A 21,062-nucleotide genomic window follows, 5' to 3' on the forward strand; every position below is an offset into this window, starting at 1 on the left:
TATGAGTTCGAGCCCCGCGTCGGGCTCTGTGCTGACAGCTCAGAGCCTGGAGCCTGCTTCCGATTCTGTGTCTCCCTCTCTCTCTGCCCCTCTCCCCTGCTCGTGCTCTCTCTCTCTCTCTCTCTCTCTCAAAAAGAAACGAAACATTTTTTTAAAAGGTTAAACAAAACTGCAGTTTGGTGCTGGTTGTGCATTTCTGTCAATTTCCTAGAACGCACTGAACTGTTTTTACTTAAAACGGGTGACTCTTAAGGTATGTAAATGACACCTCAATAACTAACGCTGTTAACTCTGAACGCGAACTTCTCGGAGATTCAGTGAAACAAGATGACTGTAATCAGCCCGGAACCCACCACGGAGCTCTCCCAGCTCCTCCTCTGCTTTTCATCCACGGCTCTCAGTCCTCACTCGCTTCCTTAATAAGCCTGAAAGAGAATTCTAAGACCGCTTGCTAGAATGATCCTCTCAGTACTATAAGGACAATAGACAAATGAGAGGGGGCAGCAAAACAGACTGTTTTAGAAGTGGATTAAAGATCCTGCAGAACTGACCCAAAGAATAAACCATCCGATCTCAAGATGCCCTGGGGCAAAGCAGACAGGACTGTTGCGTGAGCGAAAGCAGAGGGCAGAACAAGACTTCTGAAGGCGAAGTGCACCACAGCCAGCTAGGAGAAGGGAGAGGAAACAAAATATTTTTCCTGCAGAAAATTGCTTATTTTTGTTTGTTCGTTAGCCCAGCTGGTATCTGGGAGAAGTGGCAACAGGAAACAGGAGTGAGCCAACGTAAACCGTCCAAGTTCCACTGCACTGATTTTTAAAAAAGAGCTGGGAAGACATCTTCAGCAGCAAGAAAAGCTCATTTCCTTTCTCAAAGGGCTTAACTAAATTCTTTTAGGGATGTCCCAGGACCAACAACCAGAGAACATTCCTAAACTGTGGATTTTCCGTGCGCAGGAGACCCTGGTGCCTTCGCGCCCATCGGCAGGGACGGTCACATCTAGGTGACGATGACAGGAGGCGGCGGAAGCCATCCAGGGCCCCCCAGGAATGCCCTTCGGCTGACCACGGCCATACCGCTGACCCAGGGACCAGGGCGGCGCCCTACAGAACCGAACCGGGTTGCCACAAAATGCTTTCTGGCGAAATAGCCTCTGCAGCCTGAGAAGGACGCCCCTGATTCCCTGGCAGGATTAAGTCCTCCCTGCCAGGAATGACCCTTCTTTCACATCTGTCTCTCACCTTGTTCTCAAGATACGGCCTGAGCAGGGCTGGGCTCACTGCAAATGCCAGAGGCTTTGCAGTTGGAGACAGATGAAGAGCTCAGGGAGGAAGGACAGTCCAGATGAGCTTTGCAGAATAACCCGGCCCTCCAGACATTAAACTGCTGTGCGTGATACAGGCTCGTGTCAGGAAACTTGCCCACTTACTACACGACGACGGCCCCGCGAGTGGGTTAGGAACCTGAAAATAACAACAGGAGCTGGGATGCGATTTACTACCACCCTGCAAGCCAGACTCTCTCCATTTTAGATGCATTTGTAAGACCACGAGCAAACTATTATTCGTGGAGCTCCTGATACGCGCTGGACCCCGGGCTCAGCGATCCAATGGTGCATCTCGGGCAGTCTTCACGGAGTGAAGACGCGTCTCATCCCCGTTCCCGCAGATGGGACAACTGAGGCTCAGAGATGCACCGTTCTCCTGGGGAGAGGTAGCGCCTCCGCTCCTGGTCTTGGGCACACATGCCCTCGATCCTTCCGTGATGCTGCGCTGTCCGTGGCACGCTCAGCCTTTGGCAACTGGATAAAGGATTATAAAGACAGCAAGGTGATTCCCATAGTCCCTGTGAGTCTGTCTAGGTGAAACCAGAGAAGACGATTCGCTAAATTTGGGCAGGGCAACCATCTTGAGTTCTTTTTCCCCCTGAATAAATCTTCTGTGTCAAGCTTCGGTCCGTGCAGACCTTAAGAAAGAAGTCTCTCCCCCCGCCCCCCCCCCAAAAAAGAAGGAAAGAAGTCTCTCCAGGTTGAACTTAGGGTGCGAAAGGATTCTTCGTGTTGGAGAAAAAATGGTATCTCTGCTTAACTTCTCCTTCTAGGTAGGAGCCTAGACTACATGAGCACCTACAAATCCTTGCACTGAATCCTTCCTGTTCCCCAATCCTGGTAACCCCCCTTCCTGCCGCCCTTAAATCCTAGCACTCATTCTTCTTGCCCCCCAATACTGGTACCAGTATCCCTCTTGTCCCCAAATCCTGGCCCCTGTTTCCCTCGCCCCCAACTCCTGGTACCACCATCCCTCCTGTCCCCAAATCCGGGCACCCTCAGCTCCCACAGCTGCTCACCACAATTTCCCTACCCAACCCCCAACCAAGAAGTGCAATCGTGGTCGCTGTGGGTGAGGCACCTCGTCCCCCTGCCTGAGTCACAGCAGTGATGGGTGGCATGTGTTTCTATAGAAATGAGGGCCCTCAGATTGACATTCAGTATTTGTCCCTAAAGCACCCCCCCACAGGGTGGGGTGCTCTGTCCCCTGTGTGGGCACAGCAAGACTGCTGGGTAGAATCCCAAATCTGGATCAGACGCTGCAGTTAGAAGCAGGGTATTGGTGGGTCTTCTCTGATCCTCTTATGTAAGAGCATCTTTTTTTTTTTTAATGTTTATTTTTGAGAGAGCACGAGTGGGCGAGGGGCAGAGAGAGAAGGAGACACAGAATCCGAAGCAGGCTCCAGGCACAGAGCCTGATGCGGGGCTCGAACTCATGAACTGTGAGATCATGACCCAAGCTGAAGTCAGAGGCTCAACCAACTGAGCCACCCAGGCGCCTCAGGAGCATCTTGACTTGGGTGGAGTTTGGCTGGGCCCCTCTCTCCAGGCAGCCATGTTTATAATCACATCACATGGCCTCTGGTCAGGGCTGATCAAAGGAGGGAGGCTACCTGACCCCAGCCCAGCCAATTACATATCTTTCTGTTAGAAATTTGGAGGGCACCTGGGTGGCTCAGTCGGTTAAGTGTCCAACTCTTGGTTTCAGCTCAGGTCACGATCTCATGGCTCGTGAGTCTGAGCCCCGCATCCGGCTCTGTGCTGATGGCGTGGAGCCTCCTTGAGATTCTATCTCTCCCTCTTTCTCTGCCCTGCCTGTGTGTCTCTCTCTCCCTCAAAATAAATAAATAAACTTAAAAAAAAAAAAGAAATTTGGAATTACTCCATATTGCTAGAAATGGGACATGAAAATGATTCAGGCGGTGGCGGTGGCCACATACGATCCAGCTCAGCTCACAGGCAGGCTGTGTGTGTGCGAGAGAGAGAGAGAGAGAGAGAGAGAAAGAATAAGGAAGAAGTGCCATGAGAAGCAGAGAAGAGAGATGCCAGAGATGTTTGCCATGACCTTGGAGCTTCAGCCCCTCCTGAGGCCTTGCTTCCCAGCCCTGTCTTCTGAAGATGGGCTTCTAGCCACATGATGCCCACCTGCCTCAACCCTCTTTTTGGCTTAAACCCGCTCACGTTCGTTGCTTCACTCACACCCGAAGGGTCCTAACTCAGACAGATTCACTTAGAAATCAATGACTGACAATCCTCGGTCTTTGTATCCACGTCCGCATCCATTGGGAGAAAATTTTTAAAAGTGGAAACCTTTTCATTCCCATTCGGTGACCTATAAAATATTCAGACATTGCAAATCATTTTTTAATGATTCTGGTTGCACAGAGAAGAGCCATCTGGCCGAGGGTGGAGAGGGGGATATTTTTTAAATGCCAGCCACTTAGAAGGTGATGAGAAGGTGTCTCAGGAAGTGTCTGCTTGGTGGGGGATGGGCATTAGCTTGCCTCCCAGCGAGGCACCCCTTCCCTTTGGAATACGTCCTGGGACCGCACTGGCGGACAAGGGGGCATGTCCTAGGGAGACGGGAAGGACACGGTCAACATCCCATTACCTCCACTGCCCCAGATCTAACACCAAGCTGCAAACCCCGTCTCTGACCTCAGCCTCCATCCCTCAAGTGGCTCCCTCTGTAGCTCTCAACCTCGTCCAGACCCCTCCACTGACCCTACCTTCCCTTCTTCCTGAAGCCCCCTCCTGTCTGCAGCTGGGATCCCACTCCCCACCGCTGTGATCACTCACTTGGGATCACCCCAACTCTCTCCCTCCCTTGTCTTTGACCAGTGAGCCTGGTCTCACGTCTGGTCTCAAGCAACTGGTCCCACTGGAAGGAACCACGCCCCCGGGCAGACCAGTGTCCTCCCCCAAGAAGTCTGACACGAGCCTCACTTTATACCTTCCCCCATCTTTTCAAACCGTCTTCCCTCCCCGGTCCTCACAGCCGATGACCTTATACTCAGAGAAGACCGAGGCCGTGCGACAGAACAGCAAGCCCCCCCTCCGCTCCCCGAGACTCCTGTCCCGTTGTGACATTGACGCCCGTGTAAGGCCACACCCCATCCCTCTGCCTTCTCCGGGCGCCAATCCTTCCACCAGGCAGGAGTCCTCAGCGTCTGTCTTGCCTTCGCACTTTCTAAACCCTTCTCCAATCCACCTGATTTTTTATTTTTGCCATGGCCACCAGGCCTGCTCAGCCCAAGTGGCTCCTGTTCTAGCTGGTCGCCCGCCCCCAGCCCGTTCCCTGGAGCTGCCTGATGCCACCTTGACCTCTGTAGCTCCTTGCCTCCCTCCTACTTGGTGCTTCGCATGAGCCTGGCAGATTCACATGCTTGTTTGCTTAGTTAAGTGCCCATCTCTCTGCCTCAACCGATAATCCCCAGCACAAGGACCGTGCCTTTTTTTTTTTAAACTACGGAATCCTGGCACCAAAACCACCTTGACCCAGGAAACGTGCCCACGATGCGCTGAATGAACGAACGAGGGACAAGAAGCTCGAGCTGAAGCATGATGTCCAGGCCCTGAAAGCCCACCTTCTCTCAGCTAAGAGCCCCAGGCCGAGGACCTGCGCTCACCTCCTTCTCGAAGGAACACCGGGAGATCCCCCACATCCACAGGCTAACGTCCCGCAACACTCAGCTGCAGAGGTCCGACGTTACTAGAACCTCAGAGTGATCTGTGTGGCTTCTTGGGGAACCCCAGCCAGAGGCGGTTCAACGCTACAGCATGGGAGCAGGAGGAAAGCTTGAGGGCGGAAGTAAAACCACGCTTTCCGCAGCGCAAGCGTGGGTGCTATTATTTCGGGAATGCGCCGATGCAGCCACTTCGTTGGACCCATGACGGCTTTGCGCGGCAGAGGCCAACGTTTTGAGCTCAGGATACAAGAGGCAGGGGATGCATCAGAATAGCACGAGGCCACAAAAAAGAAGGGCGTACTTTCACGTGCTACAACATGGATGAACCTTGGCGACACGCTACGCAAAGGAGCCGACACAAAGGAAGAACCGCACATTGCGTGATTCCATTTCTACGGGCCGTCGAAGAGGCAAGTCCATAAAGACAGAAAGTAGATGGGTGGTTGTCTGGGGCGGGGCGGTGGGGGTGTATTGGAGGTCGCGCCTAAAGGTGCAGGGTTTCCTTCGGGGACGACGAGAAGGTTCTTAAGTTAATTGTGCTAAGGGTTGCGCGATTCCGTGCCTAGACCAAAACCAACTGCTTCGTGTGCCTTAACGGGTGACCTGGGTGATCTGTGAGTCACCCCTGAATATGCTACAAAGAGAAAAAGGGAGGACTGGCTAGCAGGAGAAGGGGTTGCCACTGGGCTCCTCAGATGCGGGACTCTGTGCTCTCCCTTTGCTCCTATGAATCATTTCGGGATGAACAGTCCACACGTCAGGATTACAAACCAGAAACCCGCCGCACCCGCAGGGAGTTAATTCGTGCCGGTTCACTTTGAGGTAGCTTTACAAAGTTGGAATCTAATGAACCAAGCATTTCGTTTTCTTGCTCGAAGACACTGGGAAAACCGAGACATGCTGCCTTGTAACATTTTTAATGGCTTTAGGGTGAGGATTTGCTCTGCTGACTCACCGCTGTGGGTTTGCAGATAGAATGGCAGCAGAGAGAGTTAGAGCCAAACACCGAGACGGGGAGGTTAACCAGGACCCAAACAATACTTCCGGGAGCCTGCATGACGTATCCATACATTTTAGAGCCTCCTAAGCACTCAGATTAAAATCACTATTCTCAACGACATCGGTTTTACCCCATTCACTTGTTCTTTTCCTATTCTCCCCGTTAGTGGCCAATCTGATTGCTGAAAAGGCTTTTAAAATTGTTTTCTTTAATGTTTCTTTGAGAGAGAGAGAGAGAGAGAGAGAGAGAGCATGAATGGGGGAGGGGCAGGGAGCGAGAAGGAGACACAGGATCTGAAGCAGGCTCCAGGCTCCGAGCTGTCAGCACAGAGCCCGATGCGGGGCTCGAACTCACGAACCGCGAGATCGTGACCTGAGCCGAAGCCCGACGCTTAACCAACTGAACCACACAGGCTCACCCTGAAAATACTCTTAAAACAAATTCTGACCCAAGAACTTGGACGGCTCTTCTAACATGAACAGCATTTACACGAATAAAGGATAGAAAAAGAGACTCTTGAATATTGGGGAAGATAACACACTTCCAGGCTTAGCCTCAGTTTGGCGTGCTGCTGGAAAATGCCTTTCGTTCCCATGATCACCTCCTCCCAAAGAGGCAGGGTCTTCCGTGGAGAAGTTTGTTGAGGGTGCGTTCTTACCACAGGCATAGGTGACGGAGAGGTATTTTTGCACTCCTGGCAGACACGGGCTCCCGAAATGGTGATTGTTGGCGATGATTTTGCATCTCTGCTTCCCGTAGCACCTCCTGGATAACACTTGCAGAGCTGAGTAAGACAGACAGTCTGAAAGGCAGGGAACAACGGGAACGTTATGGTACGTTCCGTATCTGGCCACCACGTGGCTCTTGTTACTTTCTGTAAGGAAATACACGGAGCTGACTTTCAAATCTCACGGAGATGGTCTCCCTGATTATTTTCCGTGTCATCAATGCTTTACCCTATAATCGTACGGGCTAAGTACCTATTAATCGTACGGGCTAAGTACCTTATAGGCAGAGCTGGCCTCCTGACATGTGCTAGAAGGGTCCGGTGCTTACTGTAACGCCCTGCAGTCACCACCTTGGAATTCTTACGTGGTTTTTGAACAAGGGGTCACATATCCTCCTTTTTGTGTCAAGCCCCGCAAATTATGTAACGGGCCCTGCATACAGAACAGGCAAAATATGCAGAAAGTTGAACGAAGGTCCTTATTTCTCTTATGTCCTTTGCCGCTCCTTAAAACATTTTATTTGCCTACGAGAAACTTAACAGAAGACCACGGGGGAAGGGAAGGGGGAAAAATAGTTGCAACCAGAGAGGGGGGCAAACCCGTGAGAGACTCTTAAATACAGAGACCAAGCCGAGGATTGATGGGGGGGTTGGGGGATGGGGAAAATGGGGGATGGGCACGGAGGGGGGCGCTTGTTGGGATGAGCACCGGGTGTTGTATGTAAGTGATGAACCACGGGAATCTACCCCCGAAACCAAGAGCACACTGTATACGCTGCATGTTAGTCAACTTGACGATGAATTATATTTAAAAAAAATAAAAATGAAATGTGTAACCCCAAAATATATATTTTATTTGTCTAGTTTGAGAATCCATCTCCCCAACGTGAACATAAGCTCCATGAGGACAGGGACTCTTCCTGTCTTGTTCGTCCTTGAACTCCAACACGCTGATGAATGAACATACTAATAAACGCGAGGCCATGTTTCTCAGCACCTGGCACAACACCATCGCAATCAGTAAATGTTAATTTAACATGCACACAGGATGAGGTGCAGCACGCTATGTGCCATCAGGAAGACAAGTCAGAAGACATCTACTTTTCACTCACAGGATGGGCTGCAGCTGGAGAGACAACCCACCCACCCCCCCGCCCACCCCATGAGACCTGATGTCTTAACAATGGAAAACAGAGAGTGAGCGTCAGCAGTGAGTGACCAGGACAAGAGGTGCTGGGGTCAGAGATGGGAGAGATCAGTGTGAACCAGAGTGTGGTCATGACAGGCTGTGTGGAGTAGAGGGGCTTGGTCACGGGAGAAAGAGCATGAATTAGGCAAAGGCAAGTAAGAAAGAAAGGCATAAACGCCAAGGCAAGTGGGCTAGCGTCACTCGGGGAGGCTAGAGGGCTCACTGGGAGCTGGAACAGTGGACGCGGGCAGGGAGGCCATACAGAATGATCAGGAAAAGGAAACTGGAGAGGGACAAAGGTTGCCTTCGAACGCCTGGCCAGAGACAGACGTTACTCTCCAAGCAACATGGAGCCTAAAGAAGTGGACGGCCTGATGCTATTGTCCTTTAGCGACAGTGTACGGGAGCCCCCGGGAGAGAAAGAGAACCAAGCTCGGGGAGACCGGTTCGGAAGCGATTTTAATAACACACACTGGGAGGAATTAAGAGCTTGAAGAGGAGAGAACAGAGGCGAGAATTTTGGAGACCTTACAAAGTTCGGTCCACTTATAACAACAGCTCACATTATGACAAACTCTAAAAATTGAGAAGACTGACAATCCTGACAATCCCAAAGACTGAACAAGACACGGATCCGTGGAAACTCCTGAGCACGGCCCGTGGGGGTGTAGATCGTTCCTGGACCATACATCGCCATCTTTTACATTGGCACATTTCACACCCTCAGACTCCATGGATTTACTCTCAAGAGGTCCCATCTGCTGTCCCCAAACCCTGCAGGATTTGCAGTCAAGAGGTCTGAGGATGGGATGTACGGTCTCTGCTTTGGGAAGAAGTCGCTAGCTGTCTGAATTACGAAATTCCTAGAAGTCTGATGTAACTGTTGTTGTTTTTTCTGTCACAAAGGAAATGCCTGTTTGTAGTCGAAAACTAGAAGAGCCCAGATAAGCCCAAACTAGGAAACCAGAAATTCCCAGCGAATCCAACCATCGAGGAAAAGAACTAGTAACCTTTAAGGAACCTCCTTCTGGTCTCTTCTATGTGTGACTGTCCTTCCCCCTCAATGGTGGCATATACCTATTACTCTGCATGCTCCTTCTTCCTCATTTGTTAATGTGTCTGTGAAAATTTTAACATGAACATCACTGCGAAGAATTGCACGGTTTTTCATCTTACGGATGTGCCGGCTCTATGTTCAATACTCGATACAATCATCATTCCGATGGTTTCTGGCGTGGAACGTTAGAAGCAGTTGCGTGTGGGGCGCCTGGGTGGCTCAGTCGGCTGAGCGTCTGACTCTTGATTTCCGCTCAGGTCGTGACCTCGTGGTGTGGGACGGAGCTCTGAGTTGGGCTCCGCACTGACAGCGTGGAGGGTCACGCTGAGAGGTTCTCTCTCTCCCTCTCTCTGCCCCTCCTCCTCCCTCAAAATACATAAACTTCAAAAAAAAAAAGCAGCAGTCCTGCGTGGAACATCCATTGAACTAAATATTTGCACACAAGCACGACGCTTGCCGCGGGAATTCTTGGGAGTAGATTGTTTCGTCAAAGGCTATTCAAAATATTAAGGCTTTTGATACTCACCGCCGAACTGTCATCCAGAAAAGTTGTACCCATCCACGCTCCCGCCAGAATGGAACGAGGACCCTAGAAACCTTATATTTTCTTAGGACTTGTGACAAGCATGATTTACAGAGGCAGGCGTCTGCACCCTTAAATTACCCTGGGACTAAAAGAATTTATCTTGGTCGGAGTGAAACCCACAGTGTGTTTTCAGGAAGCGGCCCAAGGTAATTCAGGTCTGACTCAGGTCTGACCATATCCTTGTTGACACTGAGCTCTGAACTGTTTGCGGGATTTTTTTTTTCCAGCGATTATCTCCCTCTCAGGCTGATTTTGTTTGCGCCCTCTCTTCCTGGCAGACTATCCTCCACCCCCAATGCATCTGATAACACGATATTCAGCCATTTAATTCAATTTTTTTCTCGAGATTGTTTAGCACTGAAACTGAAGGCAATTAATCCTCACAACGTGTGTTTATTTTGATAATTAGGCCTCTCTCAAGTGACTCTGTCTTGGCAGTGGGGGCCCCTGGCACCTTAATCTTTGGCTGGAAAGTTCGAGGCCCACCCACACTTGGCCTTGGGATGGCCTTAGCCCAGCCTCTGAGGCCCACTGGGTGGTTTTTCTCGTTCTCTTATTAAGGAAACAGCAGGATCCCTGGAGCCCACCCAGAAAATGTAACTGCAGCAGGAAATGACATGTCACAGTGGACGCCCAGCCAAGGGAACTTTCTGAAGTTCATGCCCAGGTCTGTGGGAAGGCTCACTCCCTTCTGTGATGAGATGCAGTTTCACTGGTGTTCACTTGGGGCCGGCGGTGGTCAAACACTTTCACACCTTCCCTTCCCTTCTCCTCAGTAAGACCTACAGGTCCTGATGGATCAGACTTGCCCGAAGACCTTTCAGAAGTGACTTCCAAGGGTCAACACCCTCAAGATAAGACACCAGATTAGCTTTGGTTGAACCAGTATGCAGCGGGATCTTACTTTTGGAAGACAGTCTCACAGCTGGCTTAGTTAGTCACCAGCCTTCTGTGTCTTCCCTTTTATTTCACAGTTTACTTTCATTTCAAAGTATTACTTTGTTAGGACTGCTATAACAAGTACCACAGCTGGGAGCCTGCACAACAGAAACCTATCTCCTCTCAGTTCTGGAGGCTGGGAGTCCAAGATGGCGGCAGGGTCGATTCCTTCCAAGGCCTCTCTCGTTGGCTTGCAGATGGCCGTCTTCTCCTTTTGTCCACACACACGGTCTTCCTCGGTGTGTGTGTCCTAACTTCCTCATCTTATAAGGACACAAGTTATATTGGGTTAGCACCCACGTGACCTTAATTTAACCTCAACATTTCTTTAAAAACCCTCTCTTTGGGGTGACTCGGTCGGTTAAGCTTCTGATTCTTGATTTTGGATCCAGTCATTGTCTCATGGTTCCTGAGAGCCCCTTGTCAGGTTCTGCGCTGACAATGCGGAGCCTGTCTGGGGATTGTGTCTCTCCCTCTCTTTGCCTCCCTCTGTCTCTCTCTCTCTCTCAAAAATAAATAAATAAAAGTAAAAAAAAAAAAAAAAAAAAAAAGACCCTCTCTTCAAATCTGGTTGCATTCTGAGGTACTGAGGGTTAGGACTCCAGCATATGAATTTTAGGGGCACACAATTCAGCCCACGACAGCCTTCACGATGGCCTCCAGTCATCCTCACCTCCTGGGACTCACACCCCTTTGTGTTCTCTCCTCTCACAATGAATCAGAGGTGGTTTGTGGGGCCCATATGGTACGGCGGAGGCGACAGTGTGTGGCTTCCATTTGCTTCTCTGTATCACTTGCTCTGGGAGAAGCCACCTGACACATCACAGGACACTCAAGAGACCCACGGGAGGAGAATGAAGGCCTCCCACCCACAACCGCACCAACCCGCCCGCCATACAAGCGATCCACGTTGGAAGCCCAGCCTTCAGGTGACCGCAGCCCCAGCCGGCCACCCATCTGCCACCTCACCAGAACCCAGGAGACCCTAAGCAACAGCCACCCAACCTAACTACCCCAGAATTCCTGCCCCACAGAAACTTTAACAAAAATAAATGTTTGTTTTTATTTCAAGCCATTGAATTTGGGGGGTATTCTGCTACATTGAAACAGAAAACTAACACATGTGTTGATACTTAAAAGGGGGCTGCTGGGGTAATAAGAAATTCCTAAAAATGTGGGCGTGGCTTTGGAACTGGACTTTGGGCATAAATTGGGAAGACATGGAGGAAAGTGTTGATGAAGGTCTAAGGCCTTGAAGAGCCTTCCAGCATCTGTAACCTTTGCACCCTGAGGCCAAGTGCATCTCAGAGTAGAATTTCCCAACTTCAGAAGTGAATGGGCACAGGTGTGCTGGATATTTCCCTTGGGACCCCGGGCTGCCCCCCAGCCATTGATTTTGGCATTGGGTACGTCTCCCTTCACCCTACTGTGCCATACAAATAGAATTTTCTATGTCACTGTGGAGAAAAGGCTGGGGAGACCTGTTCAAGGCCAGGGTGTGGTGTGTGACCAATGACTCTCCATGGCCTCGCCTGCCTGATACATTCCAGATGGGACCAGCTTAGGGCACTGAACACAGAACGGAGGCTTTGTTTGACTTCTTCCAGGCATGGGCTCAGAGCCTTTGCTGAGCCCAGGCGTGAGCATCTTTATGTCCTTGGGAACGTCCAGTACCAGCTCAGGTCCCACTAGAGCATCCCCTGAGGATGCTCCTGGGAGCGTGATGGCGTCACGACATGGGGTCGGAGGTCATGTGCAGACGCCCTGACTTCCACCAGGGGTGTCCTCCTCCCCGCCGCCATGAAGCCCCTTCCTTCCGAACCTATCTGACGTGTAACGTTCACAGAATCGAAAAAGCAACCAGCTGCGCATAACAAACCCAAACTCAAGTCCAGAAAAAAACATACCGTGGGGTGGGACAACAGAAAAGCATGTAAAGGATCCACATCTCTACTCTGTTACGTAAAAGTTTATGAAAAAAAATGAAGGGTCCCACCACCAAAAAGAAAAAAAGAAAGAAGAAAAGAATAAAGGCGAGAGTGACAGTGGGCAAAGTGCAAATACAAGGATCACAAAAACATGGGAAACTTTCAAAGTCATTCATATTCAAAGAAAGGCAGACCCAAAGGACCATTTTATAGCCATTAAATTGGAACCACGAAGAACTATCACACACACCTCTGCCAGAGTCATAAGGAAGCCCGGAGTTACACATTGCTGTTTAGGCATTTAAATTGATACAAAAAGGTTTTGGAAAAGAGTTCTGGTGATACATATAAAGCATTGTCAACATACCCACGCCCCCTTTTAGTATAAAACTTCTGGGAATTCATCCCAAGGAAACAATCCAGAGGAAAGAGAAAGCTACAAGCCCAAGGTTGTTATACATCACTCACAATATTTGAAAATCAGAAGCAGTAAAATAATCCAGCCCCTAGGGAATGGTTAATCAATGATCTACTGTATCCCTTTTAGAAGATATGAGGAAAGGACTGGCATTGTTAGGATTTTGGTGGCCGCATGGAAGAACACCCATGATGTGAAGTGAAATTTCAGAGCAGAATCACATGCGTCTGTTCTAGAATCGCCAATACGTAAAAACTGTTCTGTGCTCCCACACCAGGACTTGGAAGAGACCCTGCAAAGGAAAAAGCTGCTCATTTGATGGGTAACATCTGTGGCTGAACTGTTTTCTTCTTTCTCTCTCCCTCTCTCTCTCAGAGAGAGAGAGAGGGAGAGAGAGGGAGAGAGAGGGAGTGTGTGAGCTGGGGAAAGGGACCGAGGGAGAGAGAGAATCTTAAGCAGGTTCCACACACCTAGTGTGGAGCCCCACGTAGGGCTCGATCTCACAGCTGTGAGCTCAAGGCCTGAGCCGAAATCAACAGTCGGGCGCTCAACCCACTGAGCCACCCAGGCGCCCCCCGAACCATTTTCTTATTTCTGTTAAATGTAACTTATGGCGCTGGTGCAAGACGGTAACAATGATCGTAGCAATCATCTTCCAGAAGGACCTGGAAATGCCCTCCCTCGGTATTTAAGTGCCACATCAGCTGCGTTTCCTGACGTCACTGAGGTCCGGCTGGCCTCCACCACGCATGCTCCCGGGGAGGCCCCGAGGCCGGAGCTTACGGGGTTCCACAAGAGGAAAGGTGCGCACATCACCTTCCAGAGGCCGCAGGGAGGCCTGACCCCCCGGGCCTAGACCTGTCGTCCTGCAGAGCTCACGCCAGGCCCCAGGGTTGAGAAGAAACGGCCCTTTCCCCTTCTTCAAAGCCATGTTGCTGAGCTCCAAGTACTAACTGGGAACTTAGAACACAGATCCCGCTGGCAGCCTGTGGACCGGATGTGGCCTGTAGGCATGTTTTCTTTGGCTCAATCACTGTTTGAAAAGTTGGAACATTTCACATTACAAAAAAAAAAAAAAAAGGCCGTATTTCCAGCAACTCATGAGGGTTTGGAAGCCGTGATGACACTAGACCCGCCTTCTGGGCCGGCAACCATGAACCTGCGGGAGCTCCGGGTGGGCGCCTCACTTAGGACAGGCTCGGATTCATTCATGCACGCCAAGAGTCACCTGGGCACCTGCTCCGTGCCAGGCACTGCTCTAGCTGCTGGGAATCCTGCAGGGAGCAGACAGACACCATCTCTACGGTGCTTCCCTTCCCCAGGGAAACAGGCCATAGACCTGTATGCGATGGTTCCCACATTACGAAGACAAACACGGGACCGCGCAGACAAGAGGCCATGCTGGTGGGGAGCCCCAGGAGACCTGTCTCAGAAGGACATTTGACTTGATCCCTGAAGGAGGAGACGGAGCCAGCTACACAAAGATGTGGGGTGAGAACGTTCCAGGCCAAAGGAAGAGCTTGTGCACAGGCCCCAGCCTATGAATGAGTGTGCCAAATGGCCCACAGTTCATTCGTTCATTCATCCATTCTCCCCACAGCTGGGAGAATGGCTTTCTTCTAACTACAGTGGACAAAGCGCTGGGCTTTAAGGGGTGGGAGGGTATGGTGATCTGATTTATTTTAATGATATCTCTCCGGCTGCTAAGTCAAGAAAGGGCCAAGGGAGGGGAGGGAATCAGGGAGGAGAGGGGGCAGAGACACCAGTCAGGAGGTGGTCCGGATGGTCCAGGCGAGAGATGCCCAGAAGCAGGGAGCAAAGTGGCCAGATGAGAGACCCTCAGCGCAGGAGAGCCGAGGACGTGTGGACGGAGTCAGTGGGAGGCAAGGTGTCAAAAGGTGTGCTTCTGAAAGTGGGTGATATCGGGCGGGCCTGGGCGGCTCAGTTGATTAAGCGTCTGACTTCGGCTCAGGTCATGATCTCACGGTTCGTGAGTTTGAGCCCGGAGTCGGGCTCTGTGCTGACGGTGCGGAGCCTGCTTGGGATTTTCTCTCTCCGCCCCTCCTCCACTTGGGCGCGCTCTCCCTCCTCCCTCTCAAAGTAAATAAATAAACTTAAAAAAAAAATAAAGTGGGTGATATCAAGGCATTTACACAAGAGGGATAAATGGATGGTCTGGTGGAGGGGGGATCATGCCAAGTGCAGTTTATAATCCTCCCGTGTGGCTTTCCTGGGCCAAGAAGTGAACAGCTTCTCAGCGTTCAGCTAGAGGGAGAAAACACATCGGCACGGGCAGCCAGGGTCTGCCCTTTAGCATTGACCTGATGGGAGGGAATAGTCCAGGTTTCCATGTGAGCCCTCATAGGGCCTTTCGTGTCCCCTGGGAGCCTCTTCCCACCGCAGAGCACAGGCCCAGACGGTCTCCGGGGCTTGGCAGTGGTTCACGAATGCGGCGAACAGTTTGATCTTCAACCTCACGTGTAGTCAACCGGCAAGGGACAGAAGCCCTTGCCCGTGAGGGGTGGGAGGGCACAGGGGAAGGATGAGCCCGTGGCTTTTGCACGCGTGACTTTGCCAGGGCTCAAACCTTCTCAAACTGAACCGCTAAGCGAGGGGGCCCGGTCGTGCATTCACGGACCTTTCCTGTATCAACAAGGGTTATTCATGGCATTAGGACAGCTGGTTGACCTGAGGATTCCTCGACGTCTCTATGGAAACCTGTCTTTTAGCCATGATGTCTGCTAACATTTTCTTTGGCTGATTACTTGATGAAGAAGGATGAGGGTCCCTTTGGTGCAGAAGTAGAGGTCAGATCACCAAGGCTCCCGTATCCAGCCAAGGAGACCGGATCATTTCAGGCTGTTCAGAAGAACAGCCATCAGACTGGCCTTTGGGAAGGATGCCTCTGGCCATCTGGGCAGAAAAGCAGGCTGGGAGTAGGGAGATGGCACAATGACCAGCGCCCAGACCTGACACAGTAGCGGGGGCCAGGGCAGAGGGGCTGGAGACGTTCTGAACGCATGCGGGTGTTATACGAGAGGACGCTGGAGTGTCAGGAACTCACAGGTCGCTCACTGGGGTGTGGGGTGGGCCGAGGGGCGTGCAGTGACATACGAGGGGAAGCCACCCTCACAAAGACCTCTCTGCCCCACTTGGCAGCCGAGCCTGTTGAACGGGAGTCCCCTCCCCCAGACCTGGTCAAGAGCAGCTAGATGCCAGCTCTGCCCCTTCAAAAGAGCCTCTGCCGTCCTCAACAGAAGGGCCTTCCTTCCCAGAACACCGGGCTGGGGGGCTTTGGTGGCCCGTGTCCCTCCTGAACGGCTTCTTTGCTCTCTCTTCTCGTCTTGCCCGAGAACTTGCCTGCGCACTGGAGTCACGTCACGCTCTCTCTTTTCAGATCCAAGAGAATTGGTTTGGTATGAATTTCTTTTTAAAATTAACATTTCGGGGCGCCTGGGTGGCTCAGTCGGTTGAGCGGCCGACTTCGGCTCAGGTCGCGATCTCATGGTCCGTGAGTTCGAGCCCCACGTCGGGCTCTGTGCTGACCGCTCAGAGCCTGGAGCCCGTTTCGGATTCTGTGTCTCCCTCTCTCTCTGACCCTCCCCTGTTCATGCTCTGTCTCTCTCTGTCTCAAAAATAAATAAACGCTAAAAAAAAAAATTAAAAAAAAATTAACGTTTCATTTCACATGTGATCCATGAAGAAATCGTAGCGATTTAATACATTTCAAAGCTCATTTTACTTTTGATGAATCAAGTGCAACTCTGTGCGCCGGTTCCCAGTGGGGCCCGTTCTCTCTGGTAACACGGTGGGTAAAGATCAGGCTGCTTCCCCACCACAGACTGGCATGTGTGAGGGTTAATTCTGTGTCTCAACTTGACTAGGCCATGGTGCCCTGCTGTTTGGTCAAACACCAGGGTAGACTACTGTGAAGACACTTTTAAGATAGGACTGACATTGAACTTAGTGGATTTTGTGTAAAGCAGATCACCCTTCCTCATGTGGGTGGGCCTCTACCAATCAGTTGAAGGCCTGCTTTTCCTCCGGGCTGCAGCATAGAAAATCTGCCCGTTTCCAGCCTGCCATCCTGCAAAATTCAGACTCAAGATCGAACACCAACTCTTATCTGAGTTCCCAGACTGCCGACCTGCCCCGCAGGTGTCAGACTGACCATATTCCACCACTGTGTGAGCCGATTCCTTAAAATCAATCTCTCTTTCCAGATACAGGTCTATATGTCCCATCAGTTCTGGAGAGCATGGACTAATCATAACCTCAGGTGACTTTGACGGCTCCCCAGGTTCACTCCCCCTCCTCCTTAAAGTCTCTGCTCAGCACGACCCTGTGAGACCATGCCTCTCTGTGGTACACCCCAGCCTTTCCTGTCCACCCCCACCCCCCGCCCGCCGAATGTGCCCTTCCCCTCGGCACTTGTGTGCACCTGAAATACAACACACATCGTTCGTTCTCTCGTTACCTCTTGGTCCACTGCTGGAAGGTCAGTGCCACGTGAACCCTGTGTTGGTCACCGATGACTCCCCCACACCTAGAACGGGGCCCTGCATACAGTCGGCGCTCAGTACCTACTCGGTGTGAAGCAACTACACAACGGACAGATTTGGGAATGTGGGTCAGAAGGAGGTGGGACCACGTGGGTGATTCCTCCCTGCCCTCGACTTTCCCTCTAATCCAGGGACCAGCCCCTGCCAGGCTTCCTTCCTTGGGGAGTCAGGGCCCTAATCCACTCAGCACCCTAACGATAGCCACATAGTAACACATACCAGGGGCGCCTGGGTGGCTCATCAGTTAAGCGTCAGACTCTTGGTTTGGGCTCAGGTCATGATCTCATGGTTCATGGGTTTGAGCCCTCCACTGGGCTCTGTGCTGGCAGCTGTGAGCCTGCTTGGGATTCTCTCTCTCTCTCTCTCTCTCTCTCTGCCCCTCCCCACCTCAAAATAAATAAATAAACTTAAAAAAAACCACACACACGTACCAAACGGGGGGAGCCGCTCTGCTTCTGAGAAGCAGATGTCTGGCTCCTGGGTCCTCCTGCCGTAGCTCGCAGAGTAGATGTTGAGAAACTTCGAGGGGTGACAGTGCAGCTTCAGCTCTTGGTTTTCACACACGGTTTTGTTTTTTAGTTCATCTGAAGCAGAAACAAAGATCAGCGACACCATCAGCTTCCCCCAGAAGGCCTCAGGGAGCCCTACGCGAGCCCTCGGGGGCTGTACGCTGAGAAGGACAGTGGGAACAGCCCCGCCAGCCCATGGCATCTATGACCCTGAGAAACAGCGCCCTCTGCAGGAAGAGAATGGGAATGACAGGTGCACAAGGAGGAGCTTGGGGGGCGGGGGTAGTGACGGCAGGCGGGGAAGGCAGGACTTTCTGGCTTGGGTTTGCGGATGGGGACCTGGTCGGAAAGGATGTTTCTCTCCCTCTCTCTCCACCTGAGGTCACATATTCCTTAATTGAAGGGAGCCTTTCCTCAAATGCGGGCTTGGAGCTGCACAGGTAAAGACCAGGGATCGCCTGATTGAGGATTAAACCTCTGGAGACAGCCCGCTGACACCTCACCACCGGACCTCCTAATGTTCTAGCACACACCCCCATTTATATATTTAAAAAGAAAAATGATACAAAAGCGAGTTATTTCCTTGAGTAGAATACAGGAAAAAACAGGGCATGTGAAGAGTCCTTCTTCAGGGCAGTATGAAGATCTCGGTCCAGGAGCACCTGCGGCTGGGGCCGCGGTTGCGTGCTACCTTCCGACTCCCTGCCCCAGGTCACAAATTCCCAAAGAATTTAGGAAAAGGTCTGTGTGTTTGTTTAATCCGCATGCCACTGTAAAATTTCCCTCTGCAATGTCACACAGCGTTGACACTGTAAATGCATTGCTGATGAAAATATAGTTTATTGTTTTTTCTTAAAGAATGTCCTGGAGGGGTGCCTGGGTGGCTCAGTCGGTTGAGCGTCCGACTTCAGCGCAGGTCATGATCTCGCGGTCCGTGGGTTCGAGCCCCGCATCCGGGTCTGTGCTGACAGCTCAGAGCCTGGAGCCTGCTTTAGATTCTGTGTCTCCCTCTCTCTCTGCCCCTCCCCTGCTCATGCTCTGTCTATCTCTGTCTCTCAAAAATGAATACACATTAAAAAAAAAAAAAGAAGGTACTGGAAAAGCATTCAATTAATAAAAAAAAAAAGAGTTTCATAATGATTTGATTTTTAAAAGCAGTAACAGTTAACCCGCCAGACACAAAGAACCACATAGTGTATGATTCTATTTTTTTGAGATATCCAGCAAAGGCAAAGCGAAGAGACAGAATGTGGGTTAGTGGTTCCCTGAGGCTGAGGGTTGGGGACAAAGGGAAATGACAATACATGGACACAGGACATTTTTTGAGATGATGGAAATGTTCTAGAGCTGGGTTATGGTGACGGTGACATGACTCAGTACAGTTACTGAAAATCACTGAATTGCACTTAAAACCGATGACCTTTATGCTACGCAAATTATATTTCAATAAAGATATTTCAAAAATAATAATAGCCAAATTTATTGAGCACTTCCTTGAATTAAGCCCTGTTCTAAGATCTTTAAATGTATCGGTGAATTTTTTTTTTAAGTAGGCTTCATGCCCAGTGCACAGCCCCATGTGGGCTTGAACTCAATGATCCTGAGATCAAGACTTAAGCTGAGATCAGTCATGAGATCAAGACCTAAGCTGAGATCAAGAGTTAGATGCTTAACTGACTGAGCCACCCAGATGTCCCTAAATGGATCAATCAAGTTCACACTCAAAATAGCCCTTCTGGGAACCACCTCTTCATATCCTTGGCATGTTGTGTTTTGGATTTTTAGACACTGTAGCAGTGATTCATATAGTCTGGATGCTAACCTTCCTCTTTTACGTGTTATAAATATCTTTTCCTAGCCTGCCACTTATCTTAAACTTTGCAAAAGCAAAGCAAAGCAACACACAAAGGGGACTACGGCCATTTATTTGCACATGTGGTTCTCTTCTCCCCACCTCCCCAATGTTTCCTAAAGAAAAAAATCATTCTATTACCCTCGTTCTAGATTTGTTTTTACTTTGAAATGTCAACTGCAGCGCAAACAGGAACATTTTTCAGCCAAACAAGCCAAGAGGAGCTAAATTACAGGAGCTAATGAAGGCTGTTTGGGGTGGGGAGGAAGAACATACCGAGAAGAAGGAAAACTAGCCCCCCACGATGACCCCCCATGACCACCCCTCCTATGACCATCTCCCAAGACCATCTATGGCCATCCGCCCACGACCACTACCACTGTGACCATTCCCCATAACCATTCCCCATGATTGCCCCCCCATGACCATCCTCCATGGCCATTCCCCATGACCACCTTCCACGACCACCCCCATGATCACCCCCTCCCATGACCATCCCCTCCGGCTCCCACTTTCACTTCTCTGACTCAGTCATGTTTTTGGATTGGAGGTGCAGGCCATGCCCAGATCCCTCATAGATCTCAAGTTAAAGTTTCCCAAACTGTGACTTAAGGCCTATTCTATTCATGAAATCAATTTAGCAAATCGTGACCAGCAATTTAAAAAAAGACAAAGAGTTTAGAAAACATCAAAGCACCTCACTGCAAACAAGGATAAACACTGTTTTATAATTTTTAAAAATCCTTTCAGTTGTGTGTATGTTATGCCGGGCCAAAATGTAAAATGTTTTCCTTACCCTGCATTGTAATCAAACCGATCTGAAAGACCCCACTGAAGCCTTACGGGAAGGCGTAATTTCTACACCAGAGAAGCAGCAGTGAGGAAAGCTTCAGGATCTCAAGATACCATCAGCTCTGGTGCTGCTTAAACCTGACACTGGTCTTTTTTTTTTTTTTTTTTTTTAATGTTTATTTATTTTGAGAGAGAGACAGACAAACAGAGCATGAGCCGGGGAGGGGCAGAGAGGGAGACAGAATCAGAAGCACGTTCCAGGCTCTGAGCTGTCAGCACAGAGCCCGATGTGGGGCTCGAACCCACAAACCATGAGATCATGACCTGAGCTGAAGTTGGACATTGATCGACCGAGCCACCCAGGTGCTCCCCCGGCCTTACGCTGTTCTTTAATCCGTGCTGAGGGGAACACTCAAGATGAATGAAAGACGTGAAGCAGAAACCAGGTTACAGATGCTCACCAAATCCCCGTACAGCCTAGTAACAC

At 50.5% G+C, this 21,062-nt stretch overlaps 1 protein-coding gene across 2 annotated transcripts in view; it reads right to left on the minus strand.

Annotated features, from left to right (window-relative positions):
* EVA1C (eva-1 homolog C) overlaps positions 1 to 21,062 on the minus strand; it is a 77,033-nt gene that overhangs the window by 10,806 nt on the left and 45,165 nt on the right. For both annotated transcript variants that reach the window (XM_043593738.1, XM_043593737.1), the window contains exons 4-5: positions 17,854 to 18,006; positions 6,675 to 6,818 (exon numbers count right to left, since the gene is read on the minus strand). In XM_043593738.1, the coding sequence (XP_043449673.1) occupies positions 6,675 to 6,818; positions 17,854 to 18,006 (297 nt within the window). The remainder of the gene's footprint in view (positions 1 to 6,674; positions 6,819 to 17,853; positions 18,007 to 21,062) is intronic.

The sequence above is a fragment of the Prionailurus bengalensis genome, chromosome C2, assembly GCF_016509475.1.
Source record: "Prionailurus bengalensis isolate Pbe53 chromosome C2, Fcat_Pben_1.1_paternal_pri, whole genome shotgun sequence".
NCBI lineage: Eukaryota > Metazoa > Chordata > Mammalia > Carnivora > Felidae > Prionailurus > Prionailurus bengalensis.